This window comes from Neofelis nebulosa, chromosome 1, assembly GCF_028018385.1.
Source record: "Neofelis nebulosa isolate mNeoNeb1 chromosome 1, mNeoNeb1.pri, whole genome shotgun sequence".
NCBI classification, from domain to species: domain Eukaryota; kingdom Metazoa; phylum Chordata; class Mammalia; order Carnivora; family Felidae; genus Neofelis; species Neofelis nebulosa.
The window spans coordinates 159,438,319-159,453,456 of record NC_080782.1 but is presented as its reverse complement, the minus strand read 5'-3'; the positions used below and the strand labels follow the sequence as shown (position 1 = coordinate 159,453,456).

At 52.4% G+C, this 15,138-nt stretch overlaps 1 protein-coding gene and 1 long non-coding RNA gene across 2 annotated transcripts in view; one reads left to right on the top strand and one right to left on the bottom strand.

The window, feature by feature from the left end:
- The window catches only part of LOC131506891 (uncharacterized), a 39,108-nt gene extending 36,625 nt beyond the window's left edge, over positions 1-2,483 (bottom strand). Inside the window, exon 1 of the long non-coding RNA XR_009259217.1 lies at positions 2,375-2,483. This is a non-coding gene — a long non-coding RNA (uncharacterized LOC131506891). The remainder of the gene's footprint in view (positions 1-2,374) is intronic.
- A 2,175-nt stretch (positions 2,484-4,658) lies between these two features.
- Positions 4,659-15,138, top strand: part of LOC131488312 (nuclear pore membrane glycoprotein 210-like) — a 61,449-nt gene continuing 50,969 nt past the window's right edge. Inside the window, 4 exon segments of the mRNA XM_058690038.1 lie at positions 4,659-5,106; positions 5,636-5,742; positions 7,510-7,614; positions 7,697-7,798. Of these exon segments, the coding sequence (XP_058546021.1) occupies positions 4,740-5,106; positions 5,636-5,742; positions 7,510-7,614; positions 7,697-7,798 (681 nt within the window). The 5' untranslated portion in view covers positions 4,659-4,739.

Here is a 15,138-nt window from a genome sequence, read left to right as displayed (position 1 = left end):
TTAGGAGGAAGGGGCTTTGAGAAATTAGTAGGTCATGAAAGTGAAGCCCTCATCAATGAGATTAGTGCCCACTTCAGAGAGGTTCCTGAGAGATCCCTTGTCCCTTCCACCGTGTGAAGACACAGCACATAGACAGTCATCAGTGCCTTGAAAGAGGGCTCTCAGAAGAACCTGACCATACCACAACCGGATGTCACATTTCCAGCCTCCAGAACTCTAAGAAATAAGCTGATTTTGTTCCTAAGCTATGCAGTCTGTGGGCCAGGAACTGAATTGGTGCTCATGGCCACCTGAGATTTTTTCAGGGAGGAAGCCAGAAGTTTGTCCTGACAAATACAAGGCTGTATGGCTCTGCAGAAGTTCATCATGAGCCCAGACCTCAGCCTTTCAGAAACGCTTGGCCACACCCTGGAGCCAAATGCTATGCCTGACCAGAACACTAACACACACCCTCAACTCACTCCTCTGGGAAGGTTAATCCCTACATGGCTGTTATTTCTGAGGCTATGTCCTCCAGTGGCTTGATCCTAACCCCACCCATGGTTTTGGCCCTCAGGGGCACACCCACTAGGTCTCATCAAAGAACTGAATCAGGACCCATGCCAGGCACACAATGATTCAGTGAGAAGCCCAGAAGTTCTTCATGTCACGTGCAAGGCAATGATGGGCTAGTAAATCTTTTTTTTTTTTCAACGTTTTTAATTTATTTTTGGGACAGAGAGAGACAGAGCATGAACGGGGGAGGGGCAGAGAGAGAGGGAGACACAGAATCGGAAACAGGCTCCAGGCTCCGAGCCATCAGCCCAGAGCCTGACGCGGGGCTCGAACTCACGGACCGCGAGATCGTGACCTGGCTGAAGTCGGACGCTTAACCGACTGCGCCACCCAGGCGCCCCAGTAAATCTTTACTAGACATTGCAGAGGAGATACCAAAATAATACCAACACAATATTCATGAATCACAGTCAACCGAAGGGTGCTTGGGTGGCCCAGTTGGTTAAGTGTAGGACTCTTGATCTTGGCTCAGGTCATGAAATCAGGGTGTGTGAGATTGAGTCTCGTGTGGGGACAGCACAGAACCTGCATGGGATTCTGTGTCTCTGCCCCTCCCCTGCTCACACTCTCTCTCTCTCTCTCTCTCTCTCTCAGGTGTGACCAGACAGTTTGAAGGAATGAAGCCCCAGGAAACAGCAGCCAGATACCTTGCTTGCAAGATTCCCAGCAGCCCATTCAGGTGAGTGAAAGACCCACTTCTGGGAAAGTGCCAGAACCTCGGGATATTTTGGAGACCTTGAGAAGAAAAGAGTTAACCCAAATCAGTGGGAACTGCAGGCAACGTCTGATGGCAAATATCTGGCTTGGCCTCTGCCCTTGAGGAGCTGTTAGAAATTAATCTGAGATTTCATAGGATAAGTTCCAGCAAAGTGGGTTGAAAATAGCCTACATGATCGAGGGCTATCCTTGCTGCACTTATGTAAAGAACCAGGACAAGAATCGTGAAAATACACTTACTTTGCAAACAAATTAGTCTCACTTGCACCACAGTTGGAAGTAAGGGGAATAATTTAGGTTTTCGTAGTTGTGATTTCAGCATTTACCATGACCTGAGTAGTTGCAAATAGAGTTTCTTGTGTACAGACCTTCCTACAGTTGCTGTAAAGAAAACCCTCAATTGACAGAGACAGACAGGATGAGTGGACACAGTACCATGGTCCTCAGTCCCCACAGGCAGGACGGGGATCCCAGAAAATGGAATTCAAGTCATGACAGAGTGAGTTTGGAGACCATTAGCATGCATATTTGGGGTGGTTAACTTAAGAGAACAATGAAGATTCACCACACAGTTGTGTGGACGTTGGATTCTAAACCTGTTCGCTGTGAACTGTTTGCTATAAACTATGTGAGGGCTGGATCCTTCCACGCTCTTGCAACATCTCACAAAAAGTCTCCAAACCCACGTGTGCAATTTTCTCCTATTTCTGATTTGGAATCACTGAGGACTAAACTGGCCTTTTCCCAAAGCCATGCAGGCTGAGGTGGGACAACAAGAGGCTTCCAAACCAACATCTAGGAATTTCCACCTGCTGCCTTCAGAACTCAGAACTGGGGTTATAATCTGCCCCAATCTTTAACCTTTGTCCTTTTGTTTCCACGGAAACACCCCTTAACATCCTGATACAAACACGTACACCCCAACTTTGGTGCACCTGAACCCCCACCTCCTGAAATGAGGCACAACCACAGGGCGCTGACCTCTTTGTAGGACTAAATAACCTGACTTGATGACAAACGAAACGCCACGACTGCAGGGCATGTCCAACCCTGTTTACACCACATCTCCCAGGGCCTGTGAGCCTCGGGTCACTGACCTCACCTCCAGTTTCTCAACTGGGACAGGAAGGCTGGGCCACAGGGGAGAAAGAGCCAGGCTCTGCGCTGAAAGAGGACGCTCAAGATGCCGTCGTGTGTTGTCCCTGCACTGCGGGATCCAAGACGGCCCCTGGGGGAGGAAGGGAGGAGGGCCAGGTGAGAGCCACCAGGTGATTGGACACCTGGTTAGGATCAATATGAGAGGCTCTTGGTGACTGGGCAAGTGAGCAAGATACGTTGAGAACTTCCTCTTGATTGGATACAGGAGTGACACCAAGATAAGAGCCACCTGGTGATTGGACACAGCAGCGAGCCCATCCTGAGACAGTAGGAGATAGAAACGGGAGGTCCACTGTAAGTGGGGAAGCGCTTATAGAAGAACTTGAACAAAGAGTCTGGGTCTTCTTAAGAATGTATATGAGGGGGAGTCAAGCTCCTTCTTCCCCCGCCTTGCCAGAAATTGCTCTCTGGGACTGCCACGGAGGCGGGGGCGGGGGGTGGGGGGAGGGGTGGGCGGTCCCTGCTCTGCTCCCTGTCACTGCTCGTCAGCAAGCCAGGTCCAGGCTGCTCTGCCTGCTGAGGAGCCTGACACCCTTGCAGGTTGAGGCCTGATCAGGCCGCTGCGCCCCACCCGCAGTCTTGGTGCTACTGTGGGTGGGGGCTGCTGGTTCTAGCGGCCCCTGGTAAAACAGCCCCAAGGAGCCCATGGAGGTGCTGAACACAGCACCGGGCATGCGTGCAACTTCATGTACAACCTGTACTCCACTGAGAGGAGCTGGCTGCTCAAGGAGCCACACCCCCTCCATTCCATTACCACCGCCCAGGAAAAATTGGAAGCGCCATCACCCACAACAGGATAACTGAGATAGGTATTCATCCACATTGCAATATCTTTCATAGTGCTTGGCTTCTTGGATAATGCGAATACGATTGTTGCAGGCATATTGAGATGTCTATTGGAATTTGGGGGGAATATCAACTATGGCAGCTGCTGCTTTGGGAAATCTTGTGTCAGATTTATCTGGACTAGAATTTGCAGGCCCAGTTGAAGCTTTTGCTTTCAGATTAGGCTTGTCAGTTCCTGATTTTACAACAAAACAAGTGGACACGTGGCAAATACATGTTCGTGGAAACATGGCAAAGCTGTTGGTGTGAGTATTCTAGGAATGTTTCCTTTGTTTTTCTTTGGAAGAGGTGAAGAAGATTAAAAACTGGAAAAGAAAAATTAACCCTCTTAGATTATCTATAAAAAGATGTAAACTAATGTACCCTAGTTGCTAAGCATGCTGTCACAACAGTTAGGATTTAACACAATAAAAGTGTATGGATATGGGATCAAATAATTCAGCATGTTTAATGGAAAACAGTAACTTATTGTGGCTTGGTTTTCACAGGACATCTTTTAAAAAAATGCGCACGACCGCCCGTGTCCCTGCCTGCACGTTTGTTACAGTGAGCCGACCTCTTGCAAATGGTCTCATACGACCCTTGGTTAAAACAGAGTCCTGGGAGGTGGGCCCTGTTGTGACTCCCACTGGCTTGCCTGGGGTGGTGACAGGCCGAGCTTCCAGGCCAGGCAGGGGGACGCGGATGCCTATGTACCTAGGGTCCCTGCTTCACTACCTGCCCCACCTGCCCCCTTGCCAGGAGGCGGGGAGGGTGGGGGATGAAGCAGCGTCTGGGAGGAAGGAGGGCGACTTGGCTTGGGTTGCCCAGGGCGGGTTTGCCTGGGGAGCAAGAGGTAATGGTAGAGTGGTTAATAATTCAGGGTTTGGAGCCGAACCCTGAAGGGTGTGCCACTCATTCTCGGAGTTGCCTTTTATTTGTTCCTTTTCTTCCCTGGGACTCTGCTTCCTCACCCTTTATGTATGGACGACAGCTCCCATCTCATTGGGATATTTAAGGATCAGGTGAGAACTTGGCTCTGCAAGGAGCCTTGCAAGCCAAATGGCTCTGGAACATTTTGGAGGCTGTAACTGGCGTTCCTATGAAACCCAGGTGGGGGCAGCCTTCCTCTTGGAGGGTTGGAGGGGCTCGGTGGGGCAAGGAGGAGGTAGCAAGGATTTGGAAAGGTGAGGCCAAGAGAGGAAGGAGAGAGCAGCCTGGCTGGGGGAGGGCTCTAGGGCGGGGTGTCTTGACCTTGGCACTCCTGACCTTTGGGGCCAGATCCTTACTTCTTGAGGGCTGTCCTGTGCGTTAGAGGGTGTTAGGCAGCATCCCTGACCTCTACCCACTAGATGCTGTTGCACCCCCACCCAGCTATAAAAATCAAAAAGGCTTTCAGATATCGCCAAGGCCTCCTTGAAAGGGCAAACCGGTCCCCCCTAAAGGACCACGGGGTGGACTAAGACACCAGGTTGGACGAGCCTATGAAGCATCTTGACCGCTGCACAGCAGTAGTTAGTGACTTGCCCCCCTCCATCGCCAGGATGCCGGGAGCCCTTCCGAAGGCAGTCAGCCAGGTTCAGGGTGCACCACATGGTCAAGAGTGGCTGTGTCCAGGCCTGGGCTTGGCCACGACATCTGACTTTTGCTTCTCGCAGGTTCCAGTCTCCAGCCACCGCAACCCCCTGCTGGACCTGGCCGCCTACGACCAGCAGGGCCGCAGATTCGACAACTTCAGCTCTCTGAACATCCAGTGGGAGTCGACCAGGCCGTCGCTGGCCAGCATCAACCTTGACCTGCCCATGCAGCTGGTGGCCCGGGACGATGGGAGCAGCCAGAAGAAGTTGCACGGTGAGCTGGGTGGTGAGCCCGACGACCCAGGTCAGAAGGACAGGGTGTCGTGAAACCCCAGACAGACGAGAGGGGTGCTGAGGAGGGCTGGCGGCTACTGGGGGCTTTCGTCGGGGACTCCCCTTTATCCAGAACGGAAGGGAAGCAAGTTCACTCCTCTGCTTTGATCCTGCACAGACGTTCTGTGAGGCAGGAACTGGAATCTCTATTTCAGGGATGGGGACACGGGCTCAGGGTGCACAGCAGGTGTGTCTCCCATCCCCGGTTGTACGGATCAGCCAGCCTCTGGGACCCGTGCTGCTCTGAGTCATGCTGCCTTCACAGACCCCTCGGCAGCCACACATGGAGTCCTGTGCAGCTCCCCGAAGCTGCACCGTGGGCCTTTTGCTCAGGGCCCGCTAACTCTTATGGTGCATGCAGTTTAAACAGACTCAGTGATGTATGTTTAGGACTATGGAGATTTAAGACTGCAAATCACAGGGAGGCAGGGGGCAAAACCCGACACCCGTTTTCCTCTCCCGGGACTCAGGTTTGCAGACCATCTCGGTGCACGAGGCGTCGGGAACCACAGCCATCTCCGCCACCGCGACTGGCTACCAGCAGTCCCACCTCAGCACGGCCAGAGTGGTGCAGCCGGTGCGTTCCCAGGCCCGCCAGTGGCGGGGAGGCCCCCGCGTCTGCCTGCATCCTGTCTGGCCTCCCAGTGTCCTGAGTCCCTTTGCTGGGTCGCACCCTCTGTTCACTAACCCATCCCTGAATCGAGCGCCTTCCCTCTGGCTTCTGGCCGCCAGTACCCCTGCCCCACACGCCTGGCATTCAGGCAGTCTGGCCCTGTCACCTCGAGGCCCCGGCGCACAGCTTTGGGAGCCCTCAGCCTCGTCTGTCCAGCCTGTTTCCCCCCGCCCCCCACCCGTGGCCCTGACCTCAGACCCCGTCCGAGGTTGTGCCCAGGTGGCTCGGGCTTCTGTGCCTTTGCAGCTCCAGTCCCCGCTGCCTGGAATGCTGTCCCCTCACTCCCTTACTTCCTGTTTGTTAGGCTCAGCCACAGTGTCAGCCTCTGGGAAGCAGTCCCTGAACCCTGGGCACACAGTAGCTGCCCAAGGCCTCAGATCCCCCTGTGCGCCCCCTGGTATGGTACAGACATCCCTGCACATACAGACTGTTGCCATCGTCTGCATACGCTTGGGTCAAGGCCCGCTGACCCGAGCCTCCCCACCCCAGCATCTCATGGGCCCCCCGCAGAGGCACTGCTCCTGGGTGGCAAATGGGTGCATGGAAGGGCTCCCCAAGAGCAGTCCTGCTGAATGATACCCACACCAACGTGGGTTTTGAGTAGGGTGAAGGCAGCAGATAATGGCTGGAAGGAGAGGGTGGGATGGGGTTCCAAGGGACCCTAAGTTCCAGCAGACGGGGCTTGAAATTGTCTCCCGGGTAGGGGGGGAGCAAGGGGGTGGAGACCCCAGTGGGAGCGGCACTGAGGCTGGCCCTGAAGGAGCACACCTGTACACCCCTGGTGGCTTCAGCCCGAGGTCGTCTGTCCCCACCTGCACAGGGAGTCCCTTGGCTGTGGGTGGCCTCGCGGGCCTCCCCCTCCAGGGCATCTGCACTTAGCCTCGTTGGCCTGTGGGCTTTTCTCTAGCAGTACTGCTCACGCCTTCACTTCTGGGTGTCTGCTCATTTGAGAGTCCCCCCCCTACCCCCCTCGCGCCTACCTGGCCCTTCGTCGCCTTCACAACCTGTCCTACGCGCTGACACAGGCCATTGGTTTCCTGTCCCTTATAATGTAATCCTGTCATTGGATTAAATCGGCATCATTGCCTGAGGACCGCTGTCGAACCCCCAGGGCTAGCACAGGGCTGGGCGGGGACGGGTGCTGAAGCAGGTGAGTACAGGGCCGGGTTGGGTCCAGCAGTCTCCCTGGAAGGACAGGCAGCAGCTTCGCATACGGATACGGGCAGCACCCAGGGGAGTAAGGGCTGTGCTGCATCCCCCATGAGCCCCCCGTGAGGACGCCTCCACGCCCCCTCCTCTCAGCACCTATATGCTGTTTGCCCGTGTCCCCGTCCCTCACACAGGGCACTGCAGCAGGTCATCTGCTGTGCACCCCCACTTTCCTGGAGTGCGTGGGAATCACCACTCTCAGGGGGCCGGGCCACCTGGGGTGGGGCACCGGCCTTGGCAGAATTCTGGTTGCCTCAAAGGAATGTGTCCTCTAAGCTGGGCTTGAAACATGATGGTTTTACTGGGGCTTATATCCCCAACATAATGAGTGCCCTGGGGTGACGCCAGGACCTGGGGTCTCTATGCTCCTTCAGGGCAGGGGTCGGTGGGGGGGGCGACCCGCAGACTGGCCAGGGTTGGGCCGTTGCCTATGGATCTAATAGCACTGCCTCACCCCTTCAGCACGACCCTCTCACGCCTGTGTCGGCCTCCATAGAACTCATCCTGGTGGAGGACGTGAGGGTGAGCCCGGAAGAGGGGACCATCTACAACCACCCCCATGCGCAGGTACGGTCCCTTCCACCTGCCACCTGGGCGTGACCCACGGGGGGGCCTCGCCTTCGACACCCAGGCCCACCCTTCCTTGCAGGCTGAGCTGCACATCAGAGAAGGCTCTGGCTACTTCTTCCTCAACACCAGCACCACAGACATCATCAAGGTGACCTACCAGGAGGCCAGGGGCGTGGCCACGGTGAGTACGGGCCCACCTCCACCGTCCTTGTCATCCCTCGTCCGGTGGCCTTGTGGTTATCAGATTGGTTGTGTCAGAAGCAGGTGCTCAATCGCAGCAGATGCGACTTGTAACGTCTTTAGAGTCTCTGACTCATTGTTCGCGAAACTTCCATCATTTGTGACTTTTGTTCCTTCTCTGCAAACTACCCACACTCTTAGTTAGCTAAGGGTTTCCTGTCAATCAGTCTGTGAATTAAAACATTATCATATAAACACAAGTCTGACCACCGTAAGGAAGATTGCTTTTTTTAAAACAAAGTTTACTGATTTATTTTGAAAGAGGGAGAGAGAAGAGAGAGTGGGAAACAGGCTCTGTACTGTTAGCACAGAGGCCAACACGGGGCTCGATCCCACGAACTGTGAGATCGTGACCTGAGCCGAAATTAAGAGTTGGACGCTGAACCGACTGAGCCGCCCCAGGCCCCCCAGGAAGATTGCTTTTGAAAGATGTATCTGCTTTTTGTGTTTTTCCATATTCCTTTCTTGACCTTCTTCCTATTCTTGCAAATATTGACTTAGCTGTGCCTGTGATATGGAAGAATTTAGTATTCTGCTTTGGTCAGCGGTTACACCCTTAGTTTCCACCCCCCCCCCCCTCCGTGTTGCTCTGTAGGCTGGCTGATTATTTCTATGCTGTCATTTGTACTTAGCCATTCTCTCTTTGTAGAGCATTTCGGTTGTTTAAATCTCTCTCTCTCTCTTTTTTTAAATAGCCGTATAGTTGTAACAAAGGGTAAAAACAAACGCCAGTATCCTAAATGTCTGCATATCTGCACAATGAGTTATTTTTGCAGTTACGAAAACCGAACTTCCTTTAAAATAAACTCACTACGGAATGTGTCAGAGAACGTATCAGACCACTACCAGAAGTCATAAATGTAGGCGGCCAAGAACAAAGACATGACACCTAAGTCGTGTCATTAAATTGCCACTGTGCTGTTGCCTTTGGGCGGCTCCAGAGGTCCTTTTCTCGGTTTGCATTCACTGACCATCTTGACACGGGTGTCACGAAATTATTTGCCTCTGGAGTGGGATAGGTGGAAAGTAAATGAGGGACATGAGCAGGGTTTCCCATGAGGAACGTACCTGGAAGTGTGGGAGAGGCTTAGTTTCAGTGTCAGAGAGTAGTAGGGGGTGGTGGGGACTGTGGCAGAGTGGAAAGCAGAGACTGTGTCTAAGGGACAGCTGCGGTGTGCCTCTAGTGGCCTTTTGTTATTTTTAAAAAGGTTTTTATTTTTGTTTTTGAGAGAGAGAGAAAGCACACAAGGGGGGGTGAGGGGCAGAGGAGGAGAGAGAGAGAGAATGAATGAATGAATGAATGAATCCCAAGCAGGCTCCATGATCAGTGCAGAGCCCAGGGCAGGGCTCCATCCCACAACCCCGGGATTATGAGCTGAGCTGAAATCAAGAGTCCAACGCTCAACCACCTGAGCCACCCAGGCATCCCTTTCTGTTGGTTTTTAACAACAGCTTAATATTGTGGTATAATTCCTATGCCATACCGTCCACCTATTTAAAGTGTGCGATTCAGTGGTGTCTAATACATTCCTAGGCAGGTGCAGCCATGACCACAGTCAGTTCTGGGGCGTTTTCATCACCTCAAACAGAAACCCCGGACGGTTGAGCCATCTCCTCCCTGCTTTTACACACACACACACACACACACACACACACACACACACACAAGAGTGTTGGACTTTGTCAAATGCTCTGTGTCTCTTGAAATATTGATGTGGGTTTTTGTTTTTTATTCTGTTGATATGATGAATGGTGTTAGTTGCCTTTCAGATGTTAAACCAACCTTGCATTCTTGGGACAAGCGCTACTTGATCGTGACATATAGTTCTTTTTATATGGAACTGGGCTAATATTTTGGCGTGCTAATATTTGGCGGGTTTGTGTCGTTAAGAGTCGTAAGAGATGCTGGTCCGTGCTTTTCTCTTCTGTGATTTCTTTGTCCAGTTTGGGTATCAGGGTAACATTGGCCTCACCGAATGGCTTAGAAGTGTTCCTTCTTATTTTTGGAACAGTTTATGTAGACTTGGTAATAATTACTCTTTTAAAAAAAAATAAATGTTTATCCATTTTAGAAAGAGAGAGCAGGGGAGGCGCAGAGCAAGAGAGGGACAGGGGATCTGAAGCGGGCTCTGAGCTGACAGCAAGTGAGCCCCATGTGGGACTCAAACTCATAAACTGTGAAGTCATGACCTGAGCCAAAGTCGGACGCTCAGCTGACTGAACCACCCAGGCGCCCAGCTAATAATTACTCTTAAATGTCTGGTAGGATTAACCGGTGAAGCCACTGGGCCATCATCTTTCCTTCGTGGGTAGTTTTTTGATTATAAATTCAGTCTCTTCGTTTGTTATCGGCCTATTCACATTGTTTCTTTCTGAGTCAGTTTTGGTGGCTTGGGTCTTTTGAGGACAGTTGAGGTTTTTCTTTGTTTTTGTTATTTGTTTTTACATTTTTTTACATTCTTCCAGTGGTCGGCCTTGGTCTTTACCTGTCTGTGGAAAGGACGCTTTTCCCTGGTATGGCCCTTCAGTGAAGGGTGAGGAAACACGTCATAATGTTCCTGTTCCTCTCAGAGGCACAGTCTCACATGGCAGGACCTGTGAGGTGTGTGGCCGTAAATCAGAACAAGAAAACACGATCTCTCAGCACGTGGGAATAAATGTGTGCTGCTAGAAGCCCGAGATCATAGGAAGCTGTCCCCTGAGCATTTTTGTTCCCTTTATGAAAGAAAGAATAATTCCCTGGCCATCCCTCCTGCCATGTAAATGAGTGTTTGTTGTCACATCCTTCATATTAAAAGGAAAAGCTCAAATCGTAAATAATTCTGACTGCTTGAGATATGCCTTGCTTTGCTTTACTTCTGGAAATTAAAAATAACTCCCCTGTTATCAGGAAGAGGGAAGTTTCAGGGCCCCTGGGTGGCTCAGTCAGTTGAGTGTCCAACTTTGGCTCAAGTGTCGTAGTTCACTAGTTCGAGCCCCACGTCGGGCTTTGTGCTGGCAGTTCAGAGCCTGGAGCTTGCTTCAGATTCTGTGTCTCCCTGTCTATCTCTGCCCCTCCCCCACTCGTGCTCGCTCGCTCTCTCTCTTTCTCAAAAATAAACATTTAAAAAAATGAAGAAGAGGGAAGTTGCAGTTCAGAAAAATGTGCACAGTGCCAACAATACTTGGGGACCCCTTTACTCATATTTACCTCGCACCATACGTTTTGAGTAAGTCCTGAGGATAAACCTACAGCCAGAGAGAGAACTTTCCTCCAAGAACAACTGCTTTGAAGAGCCCGTGTTGGACTGGGCTGCCTCTGTAGGTAGTGAGTGCCCCGTCTCTGGAGGCAACCAAATGGGAGCTGGGACCCTTGTCTGGAAGACTAGAGATGGGATTTCAGCATCAGAGGCAAGTTTCCCCAGGCGACCTGTGAGCCCCTGTTCAGTCCTACAATTCTGCAGTTCCCTGTGCAGTCCCCCTCAGCAACAGATGCTAGGCTTCTCGAATCAAGACAAATATTAATGTCCCCATTTTACAGATGGTTCTAGTAGAGCTATAGCCCTTCTCTCTTGCCTGTGGACTGGCCCTTTGCTCGCATGTCTCATTGCTTCGTGGCCCTTATGGAATGGGACACGGTGCCCAGTGCAGACATCCCACAGGACAAGCCTAGCACACTATGGACGTACCAGCAGCAGCCCGTGTGACAGGCCCTACAAGAGTCGCTTTTGCCCCAGAAGGTGTCCTGAAGGCACCTTGAGCCCTGGTGTCTCTGCTTCCCATCACCTGTGCAGAGACCTCTGCACCTTGAGGTAGAGACTGGGATCCGGTTCCCCCTTGCCTCTTCTGTAACCTTCCAGGGAAGTTTTTCATGGAGCGTTGACAATCTGTGACAGATCCTAGCAGCTTCTCTCAGACGGTTGTTTCTGAAGGACGTTTACACATTTCTTTGGCATTTTCCAGCTGCTAATTAGCAACATTCTCATTTCCCTTAATCACAGAGACAAGAAAGCCCACAGGAGTTTTTCAGTTAGCTCATAGAAAATGTTTCTTTCTTGGGGCGCCTGAGTGGCTCGGTCGGTTAAGTGTCCGACTTCGGCTCAGGTCATGATCTCATGGTCCGTGAGTTCAAGCCCTGCGTCGGGCTCTGTGCTGACAGCTCAGAGCCTGGAGCCTGTTTCAGATTCTGTGTCTCCCTCTCTCTCTGCCCCTCCCCTGTTCATGCTCTGTCTCTCTGTCTCAAAAATAAATAAACGTTAAAAAAAAAATTAAAAAAAAAAAAAAGAAAATGTTTCTTTCTTTCCTATTGATACACATTCGGGATGCAAGAATGGCTTCTGGGTGTTTCGGCTTCTGAGCGTCTGTCTCTGGAAGGCAGCCGCGGAGCTCACGCACCGGGCCCATTGTGGAGGCTATTATGTCCCCACAATGCATGGAGGGCTGTGCGGAATTCTGCTCACACCCCCTAAAACTCTGCAAGGGGCCTTCATTTCAGTTTTGGCTGGGTTGCCCCTAGGAGTGTTTACCCGAGTTAAACTTAGGGTTTCTTTCTTCTCACCGATTCTTTATGTTTCAAACCAAGTCGTTCCAACAGAAGGATCTTATAATCATGCGATTATAAGAGCAGCAGGGAAGGCCCTACTGTGCGCCAAGCACTTTGTACCTGTAACTAACGCATTCATCTCTCAAAGATTGGTGGCTGTCATGTGCCTGGTCCCGGTCCAGGCACTGGGAGTCCGTGGGGAACACCTCATGAGCCACAGTGTTTCTGCCCATTTCCTTGGTCCCGTGATGCATAGCCGATCATGGTGACATTGTACGTCTGTGGAAGCGCGTCAGGAAGGAAGATGAGGCGGGTAGCAGGTGCGAGCCTTAGGGTTTGAACTTGGGTGTGTCCTGCTTTCCCCCTGAGTGTGACCCGTGGACAGAGGTACCCGTCCCAGTCCTGGCCCTGCAGGAAGGCATAGGGCTGGCTGGGGTCCCTGGCTGGATTTCCACCCAGCATCCAAGCCAGGGTTCTTCTCGGTGTCTGTGATCTTCATGGGCTCGTGGTCACCCCCTCGGGGTCTCGATGGCATCCAGTCGGGGGCACAGACCCCAGTGCTTGCGTGGCACGGCCTGACCCACCGCACAACATTGACAAGCACGCTATATAATAGGAAGCGGGAGCTGATGGCTCCTGTGACGTGTGGAAATATTTATACGGTCCTTACTCTTCTGTGAATGCTACCTATCAAGGGACAAGTCTGAAGTGTGTGGGGGCCCAGGGAAGCGAGGAACCGGGATGATGCGGGCAGACCCTCGGGGCCTGACGGGGGCCAGTAGACGTCACGGCTCCAGCCCACTCACGAGCTGCCTCCGGTGCCACTGACAGTGTCTTACTGAGCAGTAATGCATTCATTGCCTCTGAAGAGATGACAGGACTTTCCTCTGGGCTCAGTGTTCGCTGAAGTTCTCAGGTGGCACCTTCAACACTTGGAAATTAGAATTCGCTCTGGGCTTGGATTTTTCTCCTCCTCCTCTCCTTCATACTCGTGCCTCAATGTCGGTCAAGAAGCAAGTGGACCCGGAATGCCTGCAGAAACAGACGTGCACAGTCTAGAGTTTGCAGTGAGGCAGGCCCCCACTCTGCCTCCAGCTGCCTGGCATGTCCCCCCGCTTCCCCCAGAGCAGCTTCTTCGTCTCCCAAGGGGCCTGGTGAACTCTCTCCCTTAGAGCTTTGTTCGGGAGGGGGGGGGGGTGGTGAGGCGAGCTGATGGGTGCCAGCAGGCAGGCCGGCCGGCCAGGCCACGCAGTATCTCCGTGTCTGTCACCCGGAAGGTGGCCGGACCTCCAGCCTCTGGGAAATCAAGCGGAAGACGAATAACTCAGGCACACCTCATCCGGGTTGATGTGCCCTTGAGCTCAATGACACCGGCAGGGTTTCCAGCTTGGCCGAGCTTGCTAATGGGGCTGGGGCCTGCCTCAGCTCTGGCCTTTTCCGGCCGGCCCCGCCCTCCTCCCCTGCCCCCAGTTCCATTTTGGTTGCTCTGGCAGAGTGTGGCAGAAGGAGCCCTGAGCTGGGAGCTTGGGCACCTGGGTTCTCTCCCCAGTGCTGCCCCTCCAAGGCTGGGTGCCCATCCTGAGTGGGCCTCAGTTTCCCCATATGTGCATTGAAGGAGTTGGATCACAGCACTTCCCAAAGAGATGAGGGTACATGGGGTTTGCAGACTTTTTTTTTTTTTCCCTAGAATTTCTAGGTTTTAGCAAAGCTAAAAGTAAAGCTAAGGAAGCAAGCTGGAAAGTCAGGTTTCTTTGGTGTAACTGCAGTGACCTAGAGCTGTGATCCTGGATCTTGACCTGATTGGTACATGTTTATTGGTACTGTGCTGGGTGCCAGGCTCAGCCCTGAGGCTACAGCTGGCGAGAAGACAGCCTGAGGGAGGATGGACACTAGACCACGGTCTCCATCATGGCCAAATTATATGCAGTAAAGCTGCACTAGGAGAAGTGAACAGAGGTAGCTCTTAGCTGTCTGGTCAGGGAAGACTTTTCTGAGGAAGGATGCTTGAACAGGGGCCTGAAGGATGAGCAGGAGCCAGCAGGTGAAGACAGGGTGCAGGGGAAGAACCCCAGATCATTAAGATGGACTGTGTGGTCTGCAGGCAGGCAGGCAGGCAGGTGCTAGCTGGCTTTGGAGAACAGAGCAGAACTGTGGCTGGAGCCTGACAGTGGTGAGGGATCATGGTTTACAGTGACATTAGAGCCATGGGCAAGGGCCAGCTCATGCCAGGTTCTTCCAGGATGGGCTAAGGATTTGGACTCACTCTCTGGGCAGTCTTTGAAGGATTTAGAAAAAAAAAATTTTGAGTGCTTATTTATTTTTTGAGAGAGACAGAGTGTGAGCAAGGAAGGGGCAGAGAGAGAGGAAGACACAGAATCCGAAACAGGCTCCAGGCTCTGATCTGTCAGCACAGAGCCTGACGGGGGGCTCAACCCCACAAACCGTGAGATCATGACCTGAGCGAGAAGTCAGACACGTAACCAGCTGAGCCGCCCAGGTGCCCCGTTTTTTGAAGGATTTTAACCTGGATATGATGTGATCATTTTTGGCTATCTCATTAGGGTCAGAAATCTGCTTTTTATTTCCCCCACTGGTTCTTGATATTGAAATCCTAGCTTTGCAAGCACTGAACCATTCACTGTCAACATCCCCTGCCCCCCATGAATGTAACACCACAAGCTGCAGGCAGCAAAGCCAGGGTTAGAGACAGGAAGCGCCGCTCTGGATTCACCCACCAGCTCTGTGGCGTACCCCACTTG